Source organism: Eleutherodactylus coqui, chromosome 1 (genome assembly GCF_035609145.1).
Source record: "Eleutherodactylus coqui strain aEleCoq1 chromosome 1, aEleCoq1.hap1, whole genome shotgun sequence".
Lineage (NCBI taxonomy): Eukaryota > Metazoa > Chordata > Amphibia > Anura > Eleutherodactylidae > Eleutherodactylus > Eleutherodactylus coqui.
The window spans coordinates 17,437,251-17,458,260 of NC_089837.1; the positions used below are offsets into that span (position 1 = coordinate 17,437,251).

The 21,010-nt window shown below is 47.3% G+C and overlaps 1 protein-coding gene across 1 annotated transcript in view; it reads left to right on the forward strand.

Moving 5' to 3' along the window:
- The first annotated feature begins 13,037 nt into the window (after nt 1-13,037).
- The window catches only part of LOC136583292 (vomeronasal type-2 receptor 26-like), a 61,644-nt gene continuing 53,671 nt past the window's right edge, over nt 13,038-21,010 (forward strand). Inside the window, exons 1-4 of the mRNA XM_066584272.1 lie at nt 13,038-13,163; nt 16,594-16,695; nt 17,172-17,333; nt 18,695-19,489. Coding sequence (XP_066440369.1) covers nt 13,038-13,163; nt 16,594-16,695; nt 17,172-17,333; nt 18,695-19,489 — 1,185 coding nt within the window. The remainder of the gene's footprint in view (nt 13,164-16,593; nt 16,696-17,171; nt 17,334-18,694; nt 19,490-21,010) is intronic.

Consider the following 21,010-nt stretch of genomic DNA (forward strand, 5'->3'; position numbering starts at 1 on the left):
GGCAAAGTACAGTTGCGTAACGTGTGACTTGTAGATATCCTTAGACAGCTCTACGAGTATAGAGTTCTCTGTGTGTTAGGACTATGTCGGACAGCGCAGTCCCCAGCAGTGCGGCCGGCGGCCATCAGTATGCCTAACTAAACTAGCTAACTACAGGCCTTGTTATTAGTCTCAATTGGTTTGGCGGTGCGTGCACGGTTACACCAGAGGCCTGGTTCTCTGGCTGACCCGGGTCTGGTGGGTACCTTTAGACTTTGTCCGGAACACAGGAATAGGATTTCATCCAAGAACCATATGAACTCACTGACGCCGCTACTTCTGAGCCCGGTCTGTAATGACCATCTTCTCTGTTAAGATGGTAGTCTGACAAACTTTGGAACAGTCTCCAATGCAGCTCCCCTCACGGTAGCTCCGGTCCTCGTTGGGGTCCTTTTCCCGATGGATCGCAGTGTCTCTCTCGCTAGCTGCAGTCCTCACCAGCCCATCTCAGCTCGCTCGCACGCACCTCTTCCCCTTTCACTCTGCTCCTCTCTCTGGTCATGATGTACTTCTTTTTTTCTCTGTCCCAGTCCAGAGCACAGTGACCTCTTGTGGTCAAAAACAATATGACAGTTACAACAGAAACAGGGACATTCACAGCAGGAGGACTGTTTCACCATCTTACATGCCACCCCACTAGATGTTGCCGTCCCTGGCAACCTCCCCCACTCAAACTCATCCTGCGCGTAGCGCTGTGGGGGTACACCAGCGGTAGACCTGGCCGTCCTGCGCAGAGTCATAGGACCAGGGACAGTTGGCACACTCGATGGATGTGGTTCTGCTGGCTGGGCATCTCTCTCCCTGGGTGGCGAGCTTGTCACGGCCGGGGACTCCGACATGGCCGGGACAGGAACTACCCACCATTCATCATCTACCAGGGGTTCCCCAATACTAGGGGTAGGGATAAGCATCTCCTTATCAGCCGCAGGTTGCTGAAAGTGACAGTGTCTCAACATGTTACGGTGGAGGTTCCTTGAGGGTCCCCCAGTCCCCTCGGGCTCAACCTCATACACGGGGATATCAGGATCTACCTTCTGCTTCACTATGTATGGAACCACCTCCCACCGCCCATCCAATTTTCCGGTTGGCCTCTTGGCTCTGACTATCACACGATCACCTGGAGCATACTCGTTCATCTGCACTGGCCCCGGATTGGGGTGCACCACTTGTCTCAGGCGCTCACCCACAACCTTATGTATTGCTCTCAGTCGGCGACGATGGTCTTGCACCCAGGCGGTGGTGCTCCTCGGCGGAGGCTGCCTCGGATCCGGCATGTGGAGATCCTCGATCTCCTGGCCTGCTCTCCCAAACATAAGCATGTGTGGAGAGTAACCAGTGGTATTGTGAACCCTATTGTTGTAGGCCCACATCAGCTCAGGTAAGTACTCTGGCCACTGGGCTTTTTGACTTTCCTCTAGAGTCCGCAGCATCTGTATCAAGGTGCGGTTGAACCGCTCACACGCCCCATTCCCTTGTGGATGGTACGGAGTTGTGCGGGAACGTTCGATACCATAGAGCTGATACAGCTCCCTCATCAAAGCACCCTGGAAACATGCCCCCTCATCTGAATGAATTCTCCGCGGACACCCAAACACTTCTATAAAGTGTTTACAGACTGCCTCAGCAGCCGATTCAGCCGTCTGATCTCTGGTGGGCGCGGCCACTGCATATTTTGTAAAGTGATCCCTCATGACCAAACAGTAGGGGTGTCCTGAGGTAGAGTACCCGATCTGTACATAATCAATCAATAAGATTTCCAGGGGGGCGGAAGTCCGGATAGTTTGCACAGGGGCCCGTTGCCCGGGGCTTTTACTCAGCCCGCAGGACCGACATTTCAGACATGCCTCGGTCACCATTTCTCCCAAATCCGGGCAATATACGAAGCGCTGGAGCCATTGGTACGTCTTCGTGCTCCCGAAATGAGCCCCCCTCTCATGGGCTTCTTGAGCGGCAGCTGGTCCCAGTGACATAGGGATGACAACCTGTTGCCGGTGCTGCAGCTCTGACTGTACGTATATGGTCCGGCACAGGAGCCCCTGGTTAATACTCAGCTTATCCCATTGTCTCAGCAACTTCTGACCTTCCTGCGTCAGACTGGCCCGCTCGTCCGGGCGAGGCCAAACCTTAGTTCGGACCCACTCTCTCACTTTCCATAGGTCCGAGCAGCTACTTTGGACTCGTTCCCAATCTCCCAACGTCTTCCCCAACACCATCGGCATCCCTGAAGCCACCCCACTTGAATGTGTCAGATTCTGGAATGGTGGTACTCTGCCGAGGTGTGGAATTTCAGTGTCTTCTAAATCCTCTTCTCCCCTCTTGGTCGGCGACCCCACCGGAACTCGGGAGAGGGCATCGGCGTTGCCGTTCTCCCTCCCTGACCGGAACTGGATGCGGTATTGATACTTGGAAAGGCGGGCCATCCATCGCTGCTCAAGGGCGCCTAGCTTAGTGTTCTCCAAGTGCGCTAGCGGGTTATTGTCCGTCATCACAGTCACTTCTGCACCCGTCAGATACTCTGCAAACTTCTCAGTCATGGCCCAGACCAGCGCCAAAAGCTCCAACCTAAAGGAGCTATAGTTGTCAGGGTTGCGCTCCGACTCCCTTAACGACCTACTGCCATAGGCAATGACCCTCTCACGCCCGTCTTGAACTTGAGATAACACAGCTCCAAGACCATGTAAACTTCCATCCGTGTACAGCAAGAACGGGCTATCAAACTGTGCATAGGCCAGGATTGGGGCGCTGGTCAGAGTTCTTTTCAATGCCTCGAAGGCTTCTTGCTGTCGTGGCCCCCACTCAATGGGGCGATTCCTGGGCCCTCCAGTTGTGCCTCTCAGCAGCTCGTTTAGTGGACCGGCCAGATGAGAGAACTTGGGTATAAATCTCCTGTAATAACCGGCCAGGCCTAGAAACGCTTGTACTTCCCGTAGGGTTCTTGGCTGGGGCCACTTTTGCACGGCCTCCACCTTGCTAGGGGCCGGTTGTACCCCTTCTGGAGTGACCACATGTCCCAGGAACTCTATGCGCTGTTGAAGCAGTTGACACTTTTTGGGCTTGATTTTCAGACCATGATCTTGTAGTCGTCCCAGGACCTGCCGCAGTTTTTTAAGATGATCTTCGAATGAAGTCCCAAACACCACAATGTTATCCAGATATATCAATACTGATTCAAAGTTTAGGTCACCCAGACAGTGCTCCATCAACCGCTGAAACGTCCCTGGAGCGTTGGTCAGTCCGAACGGCATCCTATTGAACTCATATAGTCCCATGGGCAAGATAAAGGCTGTCTTTGCCTTGTCTTTTTCAGCTACTGGCACTTGCCAATATCCACTAGCCAGGTCGAGCGTGGAAAAGTACTTAGCTCGACCCAAGGAGGATAGTGACTCTTCGATCCGTGGAAGAGGATAAGCATCCCGGATGGTTCGGGCATTCAATTTCCGATAATCTACACAGAACCGAAGACTTCCGTCTTTCTTTCGCACCAGGACCACAGGAGCAGCCCACGGGCTTTTACTTTCCTGTATCACCCGGTTTTCCAGCATGCTGGCCACCATATTTTTCACCTCTTGATACATCTTGGGTGGGATTTGCCTGTACCTTTCTCGAACTGGGGCAGCGTTGCGAGTAGGGATTTCATGCTCGATAGCGGTGGCACACCCGAAGTCTTCATCATGCCTTGAGAACGCTTCCTGGTACTCCCATAGCGTGTCTTCCAGAAGCTTTTGTTGCCCCGGGGTCAGAGAGCGGGGGTCCACTCCCATCAGAGACATGATCACTCGACCGTTCCACTCAGCTGTTGGGGCCTGTTCTTGCTGGACCTTCACAGCAAAGGTCCAAGCCGACCTCCCATCTGGCTGTAGCGTGAAGCTCCTCCGGTGAATGACACCGCCCTCGGGCACATGAACTTCAGCCAGCAGGGTATTCCCAGGAACGATCGACTCACTGTCCCAGACATTGAGGCAGCGTATAGGCACGCACCCATCTTTCACGGTGACGAGTGCTCGGGCTACCAGCGGGTGGTTCTGCATTTCTCCCCGTGGAGCAGGCTCGATCAGGACCTCCAGTCCATTCAGTGGCCGCCCAGCTCCCACTGGAAGCATCAAAATTTTCTCCTGTCGTGGTGGAATCTTCACTGGAGCTCTCAGCGGTACTCTCACATGCCCAATAGGACACCCTGACATGAGGCTCTTCTGTAAACTGCAGCTCCTCACCATCTGCTGTAGGACCTTTTGAGTTGGCCGGTGCGTGGTGGTCCGCTGCCAGTATTTAGGCCCTTCCTTGGCATAGAGGTGATGATCGAGGTCTCTCAGCACGTTCATGCCCAGCGTTACATCGAGTCCCTTTCGGGACGGATGATCTACCAGCACGATCCCCTTTTTGCCAATGTCCTGCCCAAACAGCCAGACTAGCATCCAGACGATCCCTTGTACATCCATTGCACCATTATTGGCAGCTGTCAACCGGATGACACTTCCATCTTCCGGTTCCATCATATGCCCGAAGTGTCTCTCGAAAAACTCCAACGGCATCAGGGTGCATTCCGATCCGGTATCCACTAGGCAGTGTACCTTTTGGCCCTCCAGCTCAGCTTCCATAATGGGACTGCTAGCATAGAGATCGCGTTCATTGCGTAGTGGGCTTAGCTCTGAGGGAACTGCCGCAGGATGCCCTGTTACTGCGGCAGTCGGAAGTTTAAAGCCAACTCAGGTTCCGTCTGTTGGTGGCACTCTCGAGCGATATGGCCATACCGTCGGCAGCTCCAGCAAAGAGGTCCCCTTGATCCCCGCACCCCGGATGGGTCTGGATTAATGGATCCTCGCCCCCGGAACACTCTCTGTGGAGGTGGGCAGGACGATGGGGTCAATCCCGGGGCCCTGGATGAGTCCGCCTTCATCTGGGACACTTCCAGGCGGAGTTCTCTCATTTCTGCTCGTAGGGCCTGGACCACATCCTTCAAGGACTCGGAGTCTTCAAGACCTCCCCCCCTGCCCGGGTCATCTCTTGCAGTTTATCCTGTAAAAATCTATTGTATAGTCCTAGAATAAATTGGTCTCGTAGTAGCCGGTCCACTTCCTTGAAAGCTCCCATGGCCCCTGAATCCCGTCGTTGCACTTCATTCAACACTTCCTGTAGGGCGTTAGAGTATTGTATTAACGTTTCACCCTCTCGCTGGGACCGGTTGAAGAAGCTGCTGCGCAACTGCGCTACCCTGGTTCGCCCTCCCTGTGCCCCCTCCAGCAGGGAGAATATTTTCTCCAAAGTGTCTCTTTCTGACTCGGGCCGTACCAACACGGTCCGTCTAGCGTCGCCTTCCAGGGCCCCCAATGCTATCCCTGCACGCAGCGCAGGTATCAAATTACTCAATTTAACTATACTTTGTACCCTTTCGGTCCAGTCCTGCAACCCCATATTTTTACCGTTAAACTTTGGCAAGTGCTGCATTAGTGCTCCAGCCGATAAGTACCCTAATTGGGCTGGCGTGACAGGTACTGGGGCTAGGAATTCTTGTTGCGCAGGGGCACCCTGGGCCGCTGGCGCTAGGGGAATGTTTCCCGCCACGTCTCCGTCCATGACGATCGCTGTATCCTGCCGACTACGCCAAGTGTAAGCCGCCGACCGGGGTGGGCTTTCCAGAATACAGCGAAGTCCAGAACAAAAGACGCGACTCAAAACCAATCCGTAGCAATGAGATTTTACTTAATTTGGCAGAACCCTTAACCAACCCGAACTCCCCCAGAAAGTTACATACGCTCAGCGGGGAAGCTGAGACTCTTGTGCCATGCAGCGCTGTGCTCTATAATGTGCGCCTTCAATATCCTCCAAGCTTTTGCCTAGCCGCAGGCCGTCTCTAACCAGCCGCTATTACCTTCTATCACCCTGGAAGCAGGAACAATCAGTGTGGATGCTAGGGAGGCACCGGCGGCACAGCACAAGAGCTTACAATCTTATCAACACACCCGTATTCTCCCCTTACACAACACCACTCAACAGATATAACAATATATAGCTCACAAGTCAAGGCAAAGTACAGTTGCGTAACGTGTGACTTGTAGATATCCTTAGACAGCTCTACGAGTATAGAGTTCTCTGTGTGTTAGGACTATGTCGGACAGCTCAGTCCCCAGCAGTGCGGCCGGCGGCCATCAGTATGCCTAACTAAACTAGCTAACTACAGGCCTTGTTATTAGTCTCAATTGGTTTGGCGGTGCGTGCACGGTTACACCAGAGGCCTTAGTTCTCTGGCTGACCCGGGTCTGGTGGGTACCTTTAGACTTTGTCCGGAACGCAGGAATAGGATTTCATCCAAGAACCATATGAACTCACTGACGCCGCTACTTCTGAGCCCGGTCTGTAATGACCATCTTCTCCGTTAAGATGGTAGTCTGACAAACTCTGGAACAGTCTCCAATGCAGCTCCCCTCACGGTAGCTCCGGTCCTCGTTGGGGTCCTTTTCCCGATGGATCGCAGTGTCTCTCTCGCTAGCTGCAGTCCTCACCAGCCCATCTCAGCTCGCTCGCACGCACCTCTTCCCCTTTCACTCTGCTCCTCTCTCTGGTCATGATGTACTTCTTTTTTTCTCTGTCCCAGTCCAGAGCACAGTGACCTCTTGTGGTCAAAAACAATATGACAGTTACAACAGAAACAGGGACATTCACAGCAGGAGGACTGTTTCACCATCTTACAAGTGTATTTCAGCAAGACAGGTAAAACAACGCAATGAGAAGTCTTTGTGCACCAACAGCATAGGCAAGCCCAAGAAACTCAAAGATGGTATTACACTTTAAGAAATCAGAGTGCCCAAACATGTCAGAGTTTCACCTCGCCAAGGACCTCAGCCTTGGCCCACACCCTCAGCAATCGTGGGCATAAAGTGGACTCGGATGCTAGTACTGCTGTGAACATCTCATTAAATCAGTTACGGTTGCTTTCATCACTGCAAAGACTGGTTTAACCATAAAGAAGTTCCACAGTCCAAACCTGGTGCAGTTGATTCCCCCCCCCCCCCCCCCCCCCCAGGACCTTGGCTTCTGCCCAGACCCTTAGCAATCGTGGGCATAAAGCGGACTTGGATGCTAGTTCAGCTATGAAAGTCTCATTAAATCAGTTACGGTTGCTTTCATCGCTGCAAAGACTGGATGAACCACAAAGAAGTTCCACAGGCCAAACCTAGCGCAGTTGATTCTTCCCTGCAGGACCTCAGCCTCTGTCCACACCCTCAGCAATCATGGGCATAAAGCAGACTCAGATGCTAGTACAGCTGTGAACGTCTCATGAATTCAGTAACACTTCTTTTGTTTGGTCCAAACCAGTGTCTCAGATAAATGTGGTAACACGAGAGAAAATACATGTTGCCTAGCGCTGATCCCCAAACCCCAAGCAGGAGCAGAAGGTGGCATAATATGGCCGAGAAACCATGACCAAGGTAGGACACGCAATACTCTGTGTGGGAAGCATGTGAGCGACTGGGTGACCCATGGTGCTGTGAGTCACATAGCTATGGGAAATCTATGTATCCCCCCACACACTTCCTTCTGTGTATGTGTCAGGCAGCTGAACACTGCTATGGGAAACCTTTTTGCACCCACAGTATGGGCGGACCCCTGAATCTTTTCTGTTGCAAGAGTATAGGCGGATCCCTCCAACTTTTTAGTGGCAAGTGTATTGGTGGACCCCTCCAACCTTTTAGTAGCAAGTGCATAGGTGGACCCTAGTAACATTTCTGTAGCAAGACTATAGGCGAACCCCTCAAACCTTTTAGTAGAAGTGTATAGGCGGACTCCAGTAACATTTCTGTAGAAAGACTGTAGGCAAACCCCTGTAACATTTCTGTAGCAAGTGTATAGGTGAACCCCTCAAACCTTTCAGTAGCAAGTGTATAGGTGGACCCCAGAAACATTTTAGTAGCAAGACTGTAGGCGAACACCTCAAACTTTTCACTAGCAAGTGTATAGGCAGACCCTAGTAACATTTCTGTAGCAAGACTATAGGCGAACCCCTCAAATTTTTCAGTAGCAAGTGTATTGGAGGACTCCAGTAACATTCCTGTAGGAAGAGTATAGGCGGACCCCAGTAACATTTCTGTAGCTAGTGTATAGGCGAACCCCTCAAACCTTTCAGTAGCACGAGTATAGGCGGACCCCTGTAACATTTCTGTAGCAAGACTGTAGATGAACGCCTGTAGCATTTCTTTAGCAAGTGTATATGCAAACCCCTCAAACCTTTCAGTAGCAAGTGTATAGGTGGACCCCAGTAACATTTCTGTAGCAAGACTATAGGCTAATCCCTCTAAGTTTTCAGTAGCAAGTGTATAGGAGGACCCCAGTAACATTTCAGTAGCAAGAGTATAGACGGACCTGTGTAACATTTCTGTAGCTAGTGTACAGGCGAACCCCTCAAACCTTTCAGTAGCAAGAGTATAGGCGGACCCCTTTAACATTTCTGTAGCAAGACTGTAAGCGATCCCCTGTAACATTTCTGTAGCAAGTGTATAGGCTAACCCCCTCAAACCTTTCAGTAGCAAGTGTATAGGCGGACCCCAGTAACTTTTCTGTAGCAAGACTGTAGGCGAACACCTTAAAACCTTTCAGTAGCAAGTGTATAGGTGGACCCTAGTAACATTTTTGAAGTAAGAGTATAGGCGGACTCCAGTAACATTTCTGTAGCAAGAGTATAGGTGGACCCCTGTAACATTTCTGTAACCAGTGTATAGGCGAACCCTTCAAACCTTTCAGTAGCAAGAATATAGGCGGACCCCTGTAACATTTCTGTAGGAAGAGTATAGGCGAACCCCTGAAACATTGGTGTATCAATAGTATAGGCGAACACCTGAAAAAATTTGTTTACCAAGAGTATAGGCAAAGGCTGGAAAAATTAGCTTGCTAAAAGTATTGGCAATGGCTCGAAAACTTGGTGTACCAAGAGTACAAGTGTACTTGTGAAAAATTGCTGAACGCTGAGGGCAGGTGAAACCCATAAACATTTTTTAAAGATACAGCTCCTTATTGCTTAATTTGTAACAGAGCCTGGAGGCAGCCCTCCGAGAAAATTGGTTTCAGTTTAAATTTTAAAACTTTAATAACTTTTACAACTTTTAAACAGAGCCTTTTGGGCCGCATAGAAATTGGCAGTTCAGCGTGATAACATGCTTTTATAAGAGAAGGAGGAGGATTAATATCCGAGAGGGATAAACAAAGCTAATTCTCCCCTTTTTGGGGGTGATAGAGGATGCATTTTTCTCCTGTTACAGCGAAAAGAATCATTAGGATCGACTGCTTTCCAGTGGTGGAGAAGAGAAGTCTGGGAAAATCCAGCCTTTGTTCATCTTTATGAGGGTAAGCATGTCAGCGCTGTCATTTGAAAGGGTGTACGCTTATCCGTGATGATCCCCTCAGCAGCACTAAACACCCTCTCTGACAAGACATTTGTGGCAGGGAAAGCCAGCACCTCAGGGGCGTACAGCACAAGTTCGTGCCAAGTGTCCAGCTTTGACACACAATAGTTGTATGGAACACAGGGAACACATAGGATGGTGGTATAGTCAGCTGTGTACTCCCTCACCATCTTTTTACAGTGCTCCCTCAGTCTTAGTCGTGATTTGGGAGTGGTAACACAGTCTTGCTGGTGAGCCATAAAACTGGCAAAGGCCTTGGAGAGTGTTCCCCTGCCTGCGATGGACATGCTGCCTGAACCCCACGTCTCCCCTGCTAGTTGGCCCTCTGCTAGCACTATCAGATGGGAACTTTAGCATCACTTTTTCCACCAGGGCCCTATGGTATTGCATCCCTCTCATACCCCTTTTCTCTTTGGGAATAAGAGTGATAAGGTTCTCCTTATACCGTGTGTTGAGAATGGTGTGCACCCAGTAATACGTGTTGACAAGAATGCGTCTAACGCGTGGGTCACGGGAAAGGCAGCCTAACTTGAAGTCAGCCATGTGTGCCAGAGTCCCAGTATGCAACATATCGCTGTCCTCACTAGGAGGATACTTCTCCTCTTCAGCCAATACACGCGGAACAGATGGCAGGCAAGCTGCATGGGTACCCTCTGCAGTGTGGCCAGCAGTCTCTTTCCCCTGCTCCTCGCCCTCCCCCTCCTCCTCCTCATCCTCCTCCAAAACCAGCTGAGGTATAGACGTGAGGGTGGTCTGGCTATCAAGTGACATAGTGTCATCCCCGGTCTCCTCTTCTAACCGCAAAGCGTCGGCCTTTATGATTAGCAGCGAAGTTCTCAGCAGGCAAAGCAGCGGGCTGGTAATGCTAATGATTGCCGCATCGCCACTCACCATTTGGGTAGACTCCTCAAAGTTTCCGAGGACCTGGCAGATGTCGGCCATCCATGCTTTACTCCTCAGTAAAGAACTGCGGAGGCTGACTACAACTCCGCCGCCCATGTTGCAGCTGGTATTCCACAATTGCTCTACGCTGCTCTTACAGCCTGGCCAACATGTGCAGGGTAAAGTTCCAGTGTGTGGGCACGTCGCACATCAGTCGGTGCACTGGCAGCTGAAACTGACGTTGCAGTGTCCTGAGAGTGGCAGCATTGGTGGACTTGCAGAAATGTGTGCACACACGGTGCACCTTGCCGAGCAGGTCAGACAAGTGGGGGTAGTTTTTCAGAAACCGCTGAACCACCAGATTCAAGATGTGCACCAAGCATGGCACGTGCGTGAGGCTGCCGAGCTGCAGAGCCGCCACAAGGTTACGGTCGTTGTCACACACGACTATGCCCGGTTGGAGGAGCAGAGGTGAAAGCCAGAGGTCGGTCTGCTCCATCAGACCCTGTAACAGCTCAGGCGCCGTGTGCCTCTTGTCACCTAAGCTGATTAGTTTCAACACGGCTTGCTGACGCTTGCCCACCTCTGTGCTGCCACTCGCTACCGACTGCTGGTGACATGCTCACACTTCGTAATTGACAGGTAGAGGTGGCGGAGGAGGAGGAGGGGGGTTTGGAGGAGGTGGCATAATACACCGTAGACACCAGCACCGAGGTAGGACCCGCTATTTTTGATGTGGGTAGCACGTGAGCGGTCCTAGGCTCTGACCTGGTCCCAGTCTCCACCGAGTTCACCCAATGTGCTGTCATGGAGATATAGTGGCCCTGCCGGCTGTAATCCACCCTGCCCAGGACCTCGGCCTGCCCCTACATCCTCACTGGGATGCCCGCGGCCGCGTTCTCGTCCTTGATCCTTACCCCTACTCCTCATCATGTCAGATTAAGGATAGAGCAGGACCAAAATAAATTACCCCACCATATAGCACTGAGAACTGTGGCTAATTTACCGAACACTGAGACATGTAGATACCGGAGGCTCAATGCTGTGACCGGAAAAAATTAAACAGCTGTCTAGCGCTTATATTGAGGGGTCATTTACCGCTCACAGACACTTGTATATAATATAGAGGCTGTATGCAGTGGGAGAAAAATAGAAAGGCAGTGGATAGTGCTGATAACTGCGGCAACTTCAACGTACCCAAGGAAAGGGTATTGTGCAAAGCTCTGCCCTGGGGCAGAAAGCTATACAGCCAGTGAACAGTGCTAATAACAAAGGCAACTTCCTAGCACCCAAAGAAAGGGTATTGTGTGACGCTCTGCCCAGGGGCAGAAAGTTATACAGCCAGTGAACAGTGATAATAACAGGGGCAACTGCACCGCACCCAAGGAAAGGGTACTTTGCTACGCTTTCTGGCCAGGGGCAGAAAATTCTAGTGGATAGTGCTGATAACTGCGGCACTTAACCCAACACATAGAATGGTATCTGTGAAATGCTGTTCTGCAGTGGGCCAGGAAATATTTGTGTACTGTTTAGCGGTGAGATTGAGACCTCTGCCTAAGGCACTGCACACATAGGATGGTATAGCTGCAATCATCTGCAGTGGGCCAGGAAATATTTACGTACTATTTAGCGATGAGAGTGAGACCTCTGCCTAAGGCACTGCACACATATAACGGTATAACTGCAATGATCTGCAGTGGGCCAGGAAATATTTACGTACTATTTAGCGATGAGAGTGAGACCTCTGCCTAAGGCACTGCACACATAGGACGGTATAGCTGCAATGATCTGCAGTGGCCCAGGAAATAATTGCATACTATTTAGCGATGAGAGTGAGCTGCTATAGCTGTAATGCTCTGCAAAAGGATAGATGTTTAAAAGAAAAAAAACTGGTGCACTACTGCTCCCAGCCAGCCACAATTGTAATGCACAGGATGGGGAGTAGCACTAAGAAGGACTGTTGGGGTTCTTGAAGACAGGATCGCACTCAAACACTTTCCCTATATAATCAGCTCTTTTCCTCAACTCTGCCTAATGCACTGCAGACTGAGAGCTGTAATGCTCTGCAGAGAGATATATGTTTTTTAAAAAGAAAAAAAAAACAACTTAACCGCACCCAAGGAAAGGGAATTGTGTGACGGTCTGCACAGGGGCAGAAAGCAATACAGCCAGTGGATGGTGCTAATAACAGGGGCAACTTCACCCAACACATAGAATGGTATTTGTGAAAAGCTGTTCTGCAGTGGGCCAGGAAATATTTGCGTACTATTTAGCGATGAGAGTGAGCTGCTATAGATGCAATGCTCTGCAGAGGGATAAATGTTTAAAAAAAAAAAAACTGGTGCACTACTCCTCCCAGCCAACCACAACTGTAATGCTCACAATGAGGAGTAGCCCTAAGAAAAACTGTTGGGGTTCTTGAAGACAGGATCATACTCTAACACTTTCCCTAACCACTGCCAGCGTGTGTCTGAGGCGAGCCGCGGGCGGGACCAGTTTAAGTACTCGGTGGTCACCTGATCTTGCCAGCCACACACTACTGTGGGGGGGAGGGGGGACTGGCACATCACAGCAGGAAGTGGTAATGCCTTCCCCACATGTTTATTGGCTAAAAAATAGCGCTAAACATTCAGGGAAAGGAAATGCAATTGACTCGAGTACCGCGTGGTGTTCGTCACGAGTAACGAGCATCTCGAGCACCCTAATACTCGAACGAGCATCAAAATGACTGCGGAAGGAAATGGCAAGCCACCTGCAAAAACAGCCTGCTTGCATGAGGGGAATTTGTCTTTGCCTACCTTAGATCTCCGCCAAGCTCACACCAAGGATGTAACTCCTGTTCTCTGGAGAGTAGATGCAGTAGACGGACTATCCTTAACTATGCTACAACTGCTAACTTAGTTACCCCCGATGTGGGTGTGGATATCTCTCTGTTGCTTAGATTGAAGAAACTAGTATCTGAGAGAGCCTATGAAGAAAGAAGAATGAATTACACACTTGCGGTGTCTGGAGGAAGGATAAACTCCTGGGCTTTTCCTGCACACTCTACTCCATGATGTCACACATGAGACATGAACCACCCTATTGCTCTGAGGAGGTACTGTGTGGTATAGTGTCTTCTGTTTGATTTGCCCCAGGGTTAAACAATGCTGCAACCTGGTTTGTACTGGGCTGCATAGCATGCGCCTGTTATAATCCAGACCAACTGGTACCCATGTCCTCCTCACTGCGAGCCAGACTAACTGTTTCAGGGACTGCAGATGATTTTCTACAGCTACCAGAGGTAGGTGTCTTGGAGTTTATATTGGTTTGCATAGACTTCTTCTCAATTAGAGGCATGGCTTGTAGAATAAAATAAATAAAAATGCCAACACCAAACCTACAGTTAAGAGATCGACAAATCAAGCAATTATACTAAAGATACTATGTATCTGTTGCTCGGGAGGAAGCCAGGAGCCTGGAGCATGTTCCTCTGTTACCTGTGACTACGCAAAGCTGAGTAAAGCAGTTTATAATTATTACTTTTTGTTTTCTGTGTTATTCCCCTTTCTCACATAGGGTTAACTCATGGCTGAGGTATGAGAGAAGGTTCGGCCTTGTCAGGTCCCTTACCTGTTTTAGTTTATTAGAGAAAGCTTTGTTCCCTTTAATGCAGTTGTTCTTATTGTTTTATACTGTTTAGTATGCAGCAGCGTGGTGTTTTCAAGTTATGTATCCAGAGCATCTCGTGCAGACATGGCAACATGTATGTATATAGTTTACCAGAAGTCATGGAAAATAATAGAAGTACACATTTCTTTGGTCCTTTACTCAGTCAGACCTGTGCCTAATCATCAGACTGAGTTGAGTCCCTAAGAAATGCTCTTTGGTAGGGCCCCGGTAATAGGCCTATATTTTCTTTAGTCCCAATTGTCGGAGCTTGGTAGTTGCGACAGCAACGTGACATGGTGGCCTTGGCGCAGGCCAAACCTATAGCCTTATTAGGCAGGACAAGGGTTAATGCACCATGTGCAGAGACTGCTGGGTGCTGTCTTTCTTTGCTGCATGGATGCATGCTGGATTAGTCATGCCTGGGAGAAGGATGGAGGTGTGGTTCTCTAATTACTTTGCCAATCTTTAGGTATGGAGTAGCTTTATATTATCACCCCTTCCTTTGTATAATACTGCTTATTCAGTTCCTTAGAAAAAGGCTGGAGTTTGGTGTTCCTCTAGGCTGGGTGTCTTGCTACATTTACAGATAAGTTCTGCTGTTTGCTATCAGTTGTATTTTGGTTTCCCTTATTATTATTGCTTTGCTGTGTTGGTTCATCTACTCAGGCGCTCCTATAGGGAAAGTCAGGGCCCAAGAAGAAGACCGTGGGGCCGCCTTTATCAAGGCGATGACCCCCCTTCTAGGCAGGGATCCTTCACCCCCCTGCTAGGTTAGACCCAGGCTTCCTTCCCCCTGGAGTGGTGCTACTGTTCAGCTTAGTGTGGTGTGCTTCTATTTCCTGCAGTGTGTACGTTGTCTAAAGCAGCTCCAAGTCTAGTACTCTTGTGTCGCACTGGCTTTACATACTGGTTTACATGCTCCCACTCGGGTGCGCACTGTTCTACAGTGCATAGTAGTGGTGAACGTCCTCTGTGCTGAGCGTGGTTCTTGTGTGCCGCACAGATGTGACACCAATGAGAGAATTTTAGTACTGTGCATGTGGTGCATCAAAAGACTGCTTGCCCTAATAACCCCAAAAGCCCAAGGCCCAAAATAACAAAGCAGCAACAGCACAGAGTCTCCTGCACCACATGCATCATAGCTAGCCACTTCAGCTAACCTCATCTAAACTTAGATAGCTAGCTACAGGTTACGTTTGTAGCTATTTTAGCACCTGGGGCAACTATCAGAGATTTACCCCTCATATACCTAGATAGCTAGCCATAGTACAGAGCAGTAGAGGTTCACCCCGTGTGTGCATCTCATAGGCTATATTGAGCCATTTTTGCTGTTGCTCCTTTGCTATTTTGGGCCTTGGGCTTTTTATCTGTCCGTCTCTGCTTCGAAGTCCTCTTATGTCTGGATAACGATGAAATATCTTCATTATCTCAGCAGTGCCTCCAAATTTGTTAGCGCAATTTTCGCTATTTGATATACGGTGAGTGCCGTATTAGATAGGAATAATGTACAGGCCTGGAGAGAATTTTAAAAAACCGCACGTCTACATCATGTGTGCCCAAAAAGGTTATTTTTTTATTTAGCCGGGTAAAAGTTTATATAAGCCAATAAAAGGCAGGAAGTTTGGTAATTCAGGTTGTGTGCTGATAGGAGGAGCTTCCCTTGAGCATGCTCTATTCTTGACTTGTTTTCTGAAGGAAATAGTTCCCATGTTTCTCTCCAGCCAGCCATTTCCTGTCCCTTCACACAAAGACATGCCTGGATAAGTTTTCAACTGGTTAAAAAAACGGTTTGGCCAGTTTTGGACACAAAGCACTGCTCCTTCAATTCTGATAGAGGGGTGTGTATGTGTGTGTGTGTGTGTGTGTGTGGGGGGGGGGGTGATGTTCCCTTCCCCCAGAGGTTTAGATTAGAGGAACAATATAGCATCTTCACAGCTGATAACAATACAGAAAATACAGACAAGATGGTGAACCTCTCAGCCATTTCCCACACAAGGCCTGGGGACAGAAGTGGGAACAAGAGGAGGGACCAAGTTTAGGTTCGTTCTTTTATTAGTTCTCTTGCTGTTTTGTAATGTTGTGCATTCTACATCATTGAGTGCAATCTCTGGGATGATAATATAACTTAATCTTAACTACAATTCCTAATAGTACTACTGCAAAATAATAGAATTATAACTACTGTTACTGATATTACAATGTGCTAGTCACTTCCTGCAGTTCTTTACATCTTTTCAACTAAAGAAATCCAAAATATGTTAACTAAAATGAAGTAATAAATTCTGTCTCTCGGATAGATTTGTGTCATTTCCAGCATTTGATAATTATTATAATTTATGGCTTCTATTCTCCACATCTCAGGGTGATTTCAGTATTAGGATTGTCACTTGGCGATGCTCTTAAATATTTCTTCAGAATCGTATAAAAGCTCCACAGCTCTTACAGTCCTCACACCAGGAGCAGCTGTCTTGTTGTCTGCTTTGTCATTTGTCTGCTTTCAATGGTGCCAGCTCCCTGCCAGGACCCTGCAGATGCCCCATGTCGGCTCCTTGCCACAGTACACACCTTATCAGACACAATACTTCTCTACAAGCAGAGGATGCTGCTGTTACTTGTTCTATTTCTACAGTTTCTCCCAGTGGTTTATTCTACTGTGGCTCCTGTACTGAGAAGACACGATCTAGACGTCTACTACAAAGAAGGAGACCTGATGATCGGAGGGATTATACAAGTAAAGCATTTAGATTTAGAGCGCCGCTTGACATTTACTTCACAACCAGAAACTCTTTTTTGTACTCGGTAAGGGGCTAAAATTGTAGCTTGTTTTCTGACATCTTTTCAAGATGTTCTGAAGCAGCTGGAGTTTATATACTACTCTGCCTGATACGCAATGGCCTAGGTCAGTAGTTTTGTTTCAGAACACTGACAGTCACAGCCAGGGCCATGAGGAGGGGTCGGTGAAGGTAGACCCCCGCTAAGGCAGCACCTCATCACAGATGAGGAGAGGGAGCAAATTTATTGAAATAGGAAATAATTTGCATAGTTTATGAACAATGAGCGCTTAGATCCGTGATGTAAACACTCATTGCTACAAAAGGCCAGCGAGCAGTGACAATTAGCTTAGACTTAATCACCGCTCCTTCAGATGGTGGCACTGCAGTAAGTCCTGACACCCGCTGAGTAAGTGCTGACACTGTCCATTGTTAGGATGAAGTGTGCGGTAGCAACGACATCAGGATGTACCACAGCGCCCCTAGCAGAAGGCGAACAAGCGTGTCACAGGCAGCTTCTCTTTCTCTTCACATTGCTGCTTCCAGAACAGGACCCAGTTTTGTGAAGGTGGCTACAATGCCAGAAATGGGGCGACAGGTAAGTCCTTCTTTTTTGGTCTTATCTGAGGTCTCTATTAACTATGGAATTAAGCATGGAGGCTGATCCAGAGGGCCTGTGACTATTGCATTGGTTGATCTAGAAGGATCAGTATTAATCGTGGAGACCGATCCATTGGTATTAATACAGATCCCCTGCAGGAGCACCAGAATTAACTATGAGGGCTGCTCCAGGGATCTGCATTATTAACAGTGGAGGCATTTTTTTTTTTTTTTTTAATAGAGGGTGGGGGGGGGGGCAATTTGCCTGGTCTGCCTAGGGCACCAAATCACCTTGTCCCGACTCTGGTCTCTGTCAGCCTTTGTCACTGCAATGAAGAGCCCTACATGATTATTAAAGTTTCAAATCCTAGGAGAAATGACTGTCCAGGCCTATCATCTTGTCAGCCATACATAAATATCCTGTAACACACATAGGCTATTATTACTGATTGGATGTTTGTATCTGTAGTTTTTATACAGCACTTTTTTAATGATCTTTATGAATTTCAGGCCTTCTATACAACTTTACAGCCATCTTCTGGTCTTCTTATTTACCTTTGAAGAAATTAATAAGAATCTGCAACTTCTTCCCAATATAACCCTGGGTTACCAGGTATATGACTCTTGTGCCAACGTTTATACATCTACCTACAGCGCACTCAGAATACTGTCAGGTCAAAAGCAAATCATTCCGAACTATAGTTGCTGGAATAGGACAAAAGTGGTGGGATTCATAGGAGACTTCACTACCCCCTCATCATACTCCATAGCCCAGCTAGCAGGGCTTTACAGGTACCCTCAGGTCAGTACTAATATTTACAGCTACGATATCATTCTCATACACATTTATTAGGTTATTATATATGTTGTGTTCACTGCAATCATTACCACTATAGAGGAGAAAACTTGAAGCTCCTGGTCCTCAATGAAAGATCTCCAATAGAACTCCAACTACTGAATAATGCCCCATTTATAGTACTGATGTCTCTTCATGGGGAAAATGACCTTTTGGGCCCTTCCAGGCTCTGCAACCAGGATTGTCTGCATATTTGGTATCTCAAAAAGTTATAACGCTGTACCAGGTATCATTGACATAAAATTTTCAAATAATGTTCGGGCACTACATGGCCAAAATTGTCCATTTCAGTTGAATTTATAGCCATCATAGATAGAAGTCAAGGAGATCATATGAAGGACAGCTATAGATCTCAGCTACCATGGAGGGGTAAATCGCTATTTTATTAAAGGGGGCATAGGGCCCCCAAATCTTTTTACTTCCTCATTGATTTCATGTGTCTTCCTGTTTAGTGGTTCCTCTGTGTAATGTAGATATAATGAATTGTTCTCTTACACCAGCAGATAAGTTACGGCACCATGTCTCCAGTATTTAGAGCCGCCCAAGAATTTCCATCGTTCTACCAGGCAGCAGCCAATGAATTATCAGAAACTCATGCCATTGTGCAGTTGGTCAAATACTTTGGTTGGAAATGGGTTGGGATTCTTGTATCAGATGACGACACTGGACAGATCGCAGCAGAAGCATTTAAAACGGAGATTTTGAGCTCTGGTGGCTGTGTGGCCTTCCTCATTTTATTTAAGTTAAATCCATATGTCTTTCCCGAATTTATGCCAAAGACAATTGAAACGATCAATAAAAGCTCAGTGAATGTGACCGTGGCGTTCTTAAGTATGAGTTTTATGGAAATGTTTTTTCAAGTATTTTCTGCACACAAGCTGAAAGCTAAAATATGGATCACATCTTCCCACTTCACCCGTGTCTACGCCTTACAATGTCTTCACACAAAAACAACCTTTAATGGCACTTTGTCACTTGCTGCTCATCAGGGACAGATCCCAGGGTTCAAGGATTATTTCTATAGCATAAAACCCATAAAATATCCAGATAACAAATTGCTGCGGGAAATCTGGCCAAACCTAGTACCCTGCACCAACTATGATGATAGATCTGAATATCTCCCCAAATGTATTGGGAATGAAACTCTAGATGACAAACTTGTATCATTATTTGATATATTTGATTTCAGGACCTCTTATACCCTCTATACTATGATATATACCTTGGCACATTCTCTCCATGACATGTATGCCACCAGCAAATCCAAAAGTCTGCTGACAATTTTCCAACATTGGCGGGTAGGTTGACTTAAATCTAATGGCATGCATCTGAAAGCAGTATAGTCCATTTTCATGATTCAAATCTTATAAAACTGATCTCTCGCTCTGGAAGACCTGTTCTGAACGGCCTTACAAGGAAAAGCCACTAATGTGAATAGGCACTGTGTAATACTTCATTTCTCCTGTTGAGGTGCAGCAAAGAACTTGAAAACATGCTGCCAGGTTTCCCCACAGATTACACATGATCACTGGGGGTTGAAGCAGGATGATACTTTGTGATCAACGTATTGCCAGCGACTCTTCTAAATAATAGCGCTTGTCCAGAGCAGAGAAGCCCTTGAAGTGTATTTAACCCCTTAGTCACAAATCCTGTTTGCACCTTAATGAGGAAGCCAAATTTAGGAAATCTGACGTGTCACTTTAACATAGAATTACTCTGTAATGGTTTTGCATATCCAAGTGATTCTAATATTGTTTTTTTTCCCCCACATATTGTTCTTCATTTACGTGGTTAAAAAAGACCAACAGAATTTGTACATATTTATGAAAAGTTCCAAAATTGGTAAAAAATTTAAAAAAATTGGTATTTTTTTTTACATTTTCAACTGCAATATATCAAATATGTGCAAACATACTTTAAACATTTTTGATAAGATATATATTTCCATCTGTTTACTTGATTCTGGATGCACATTTGAAAAAGTTTCTTTTTCTTTTTTTTTTTATTTAATATATTTGTATTAGCAATAAGAAGCATTCAATACATGATTCACAAACAGAGTACAAATGCTAAATTACACCATGTTAAAATTTACATTATTGACAAGTAATCATTTTGATAAAAAAATTTCAAAGTTAAAACTAAGGAAAACATGAACTCCAAATCTGGAGGTTCATCAGGAAGGGGAGGGGTGGGGGGGGGGGGGGTAGACTTCAGGTAAATTTAAACTGGGTTATAAAAATTTAAAACATCACGACGGAAGCAAAGTGTGCCATGGATTCCACAATGAGTAATATTTTTGAATGGTATCGCTTCTAAGAGCTAAAATCTTTTTAGAAATGCCATGGTCAGATATTATTTGTAGCAATTCCCCTATTGATAACATTGCATCTGTCCACCATCCCCTAACAATAAGAGGTTCTGCTCCCAGCAGAATGTGGCTTGCCAGTGGTCTGGTCTGTGGTTTGGTTGAATTCAAATCTAGAAGGAAAAGGGCTATTCTAGAGTGTTTGGGGATGCTTGCATCGGAAATCCTATTCATTAGGGAGTATACCTAATTCCAGAAGGTCGAGAAGAGGGAAAAAGCCAAAATATGTGTAGGAGGGTGCTCTCTTGCCCAGATCCTTTCCAATAAGAAGCATCAGGGGCATGTCTTCTAGTTTTAAGTTGGACTGGAGTGAGATACCATCTTGTCACAACCTTCATGTGAGTTTCTATCATATTAGTGCATTTTCTCCCAACTCCCTGCAATTTAAGAGATGATTTTTTTTGCATGGGTCAGAGATTGCCCGCCATTTGGTCATAGAAGAAGCAATTGC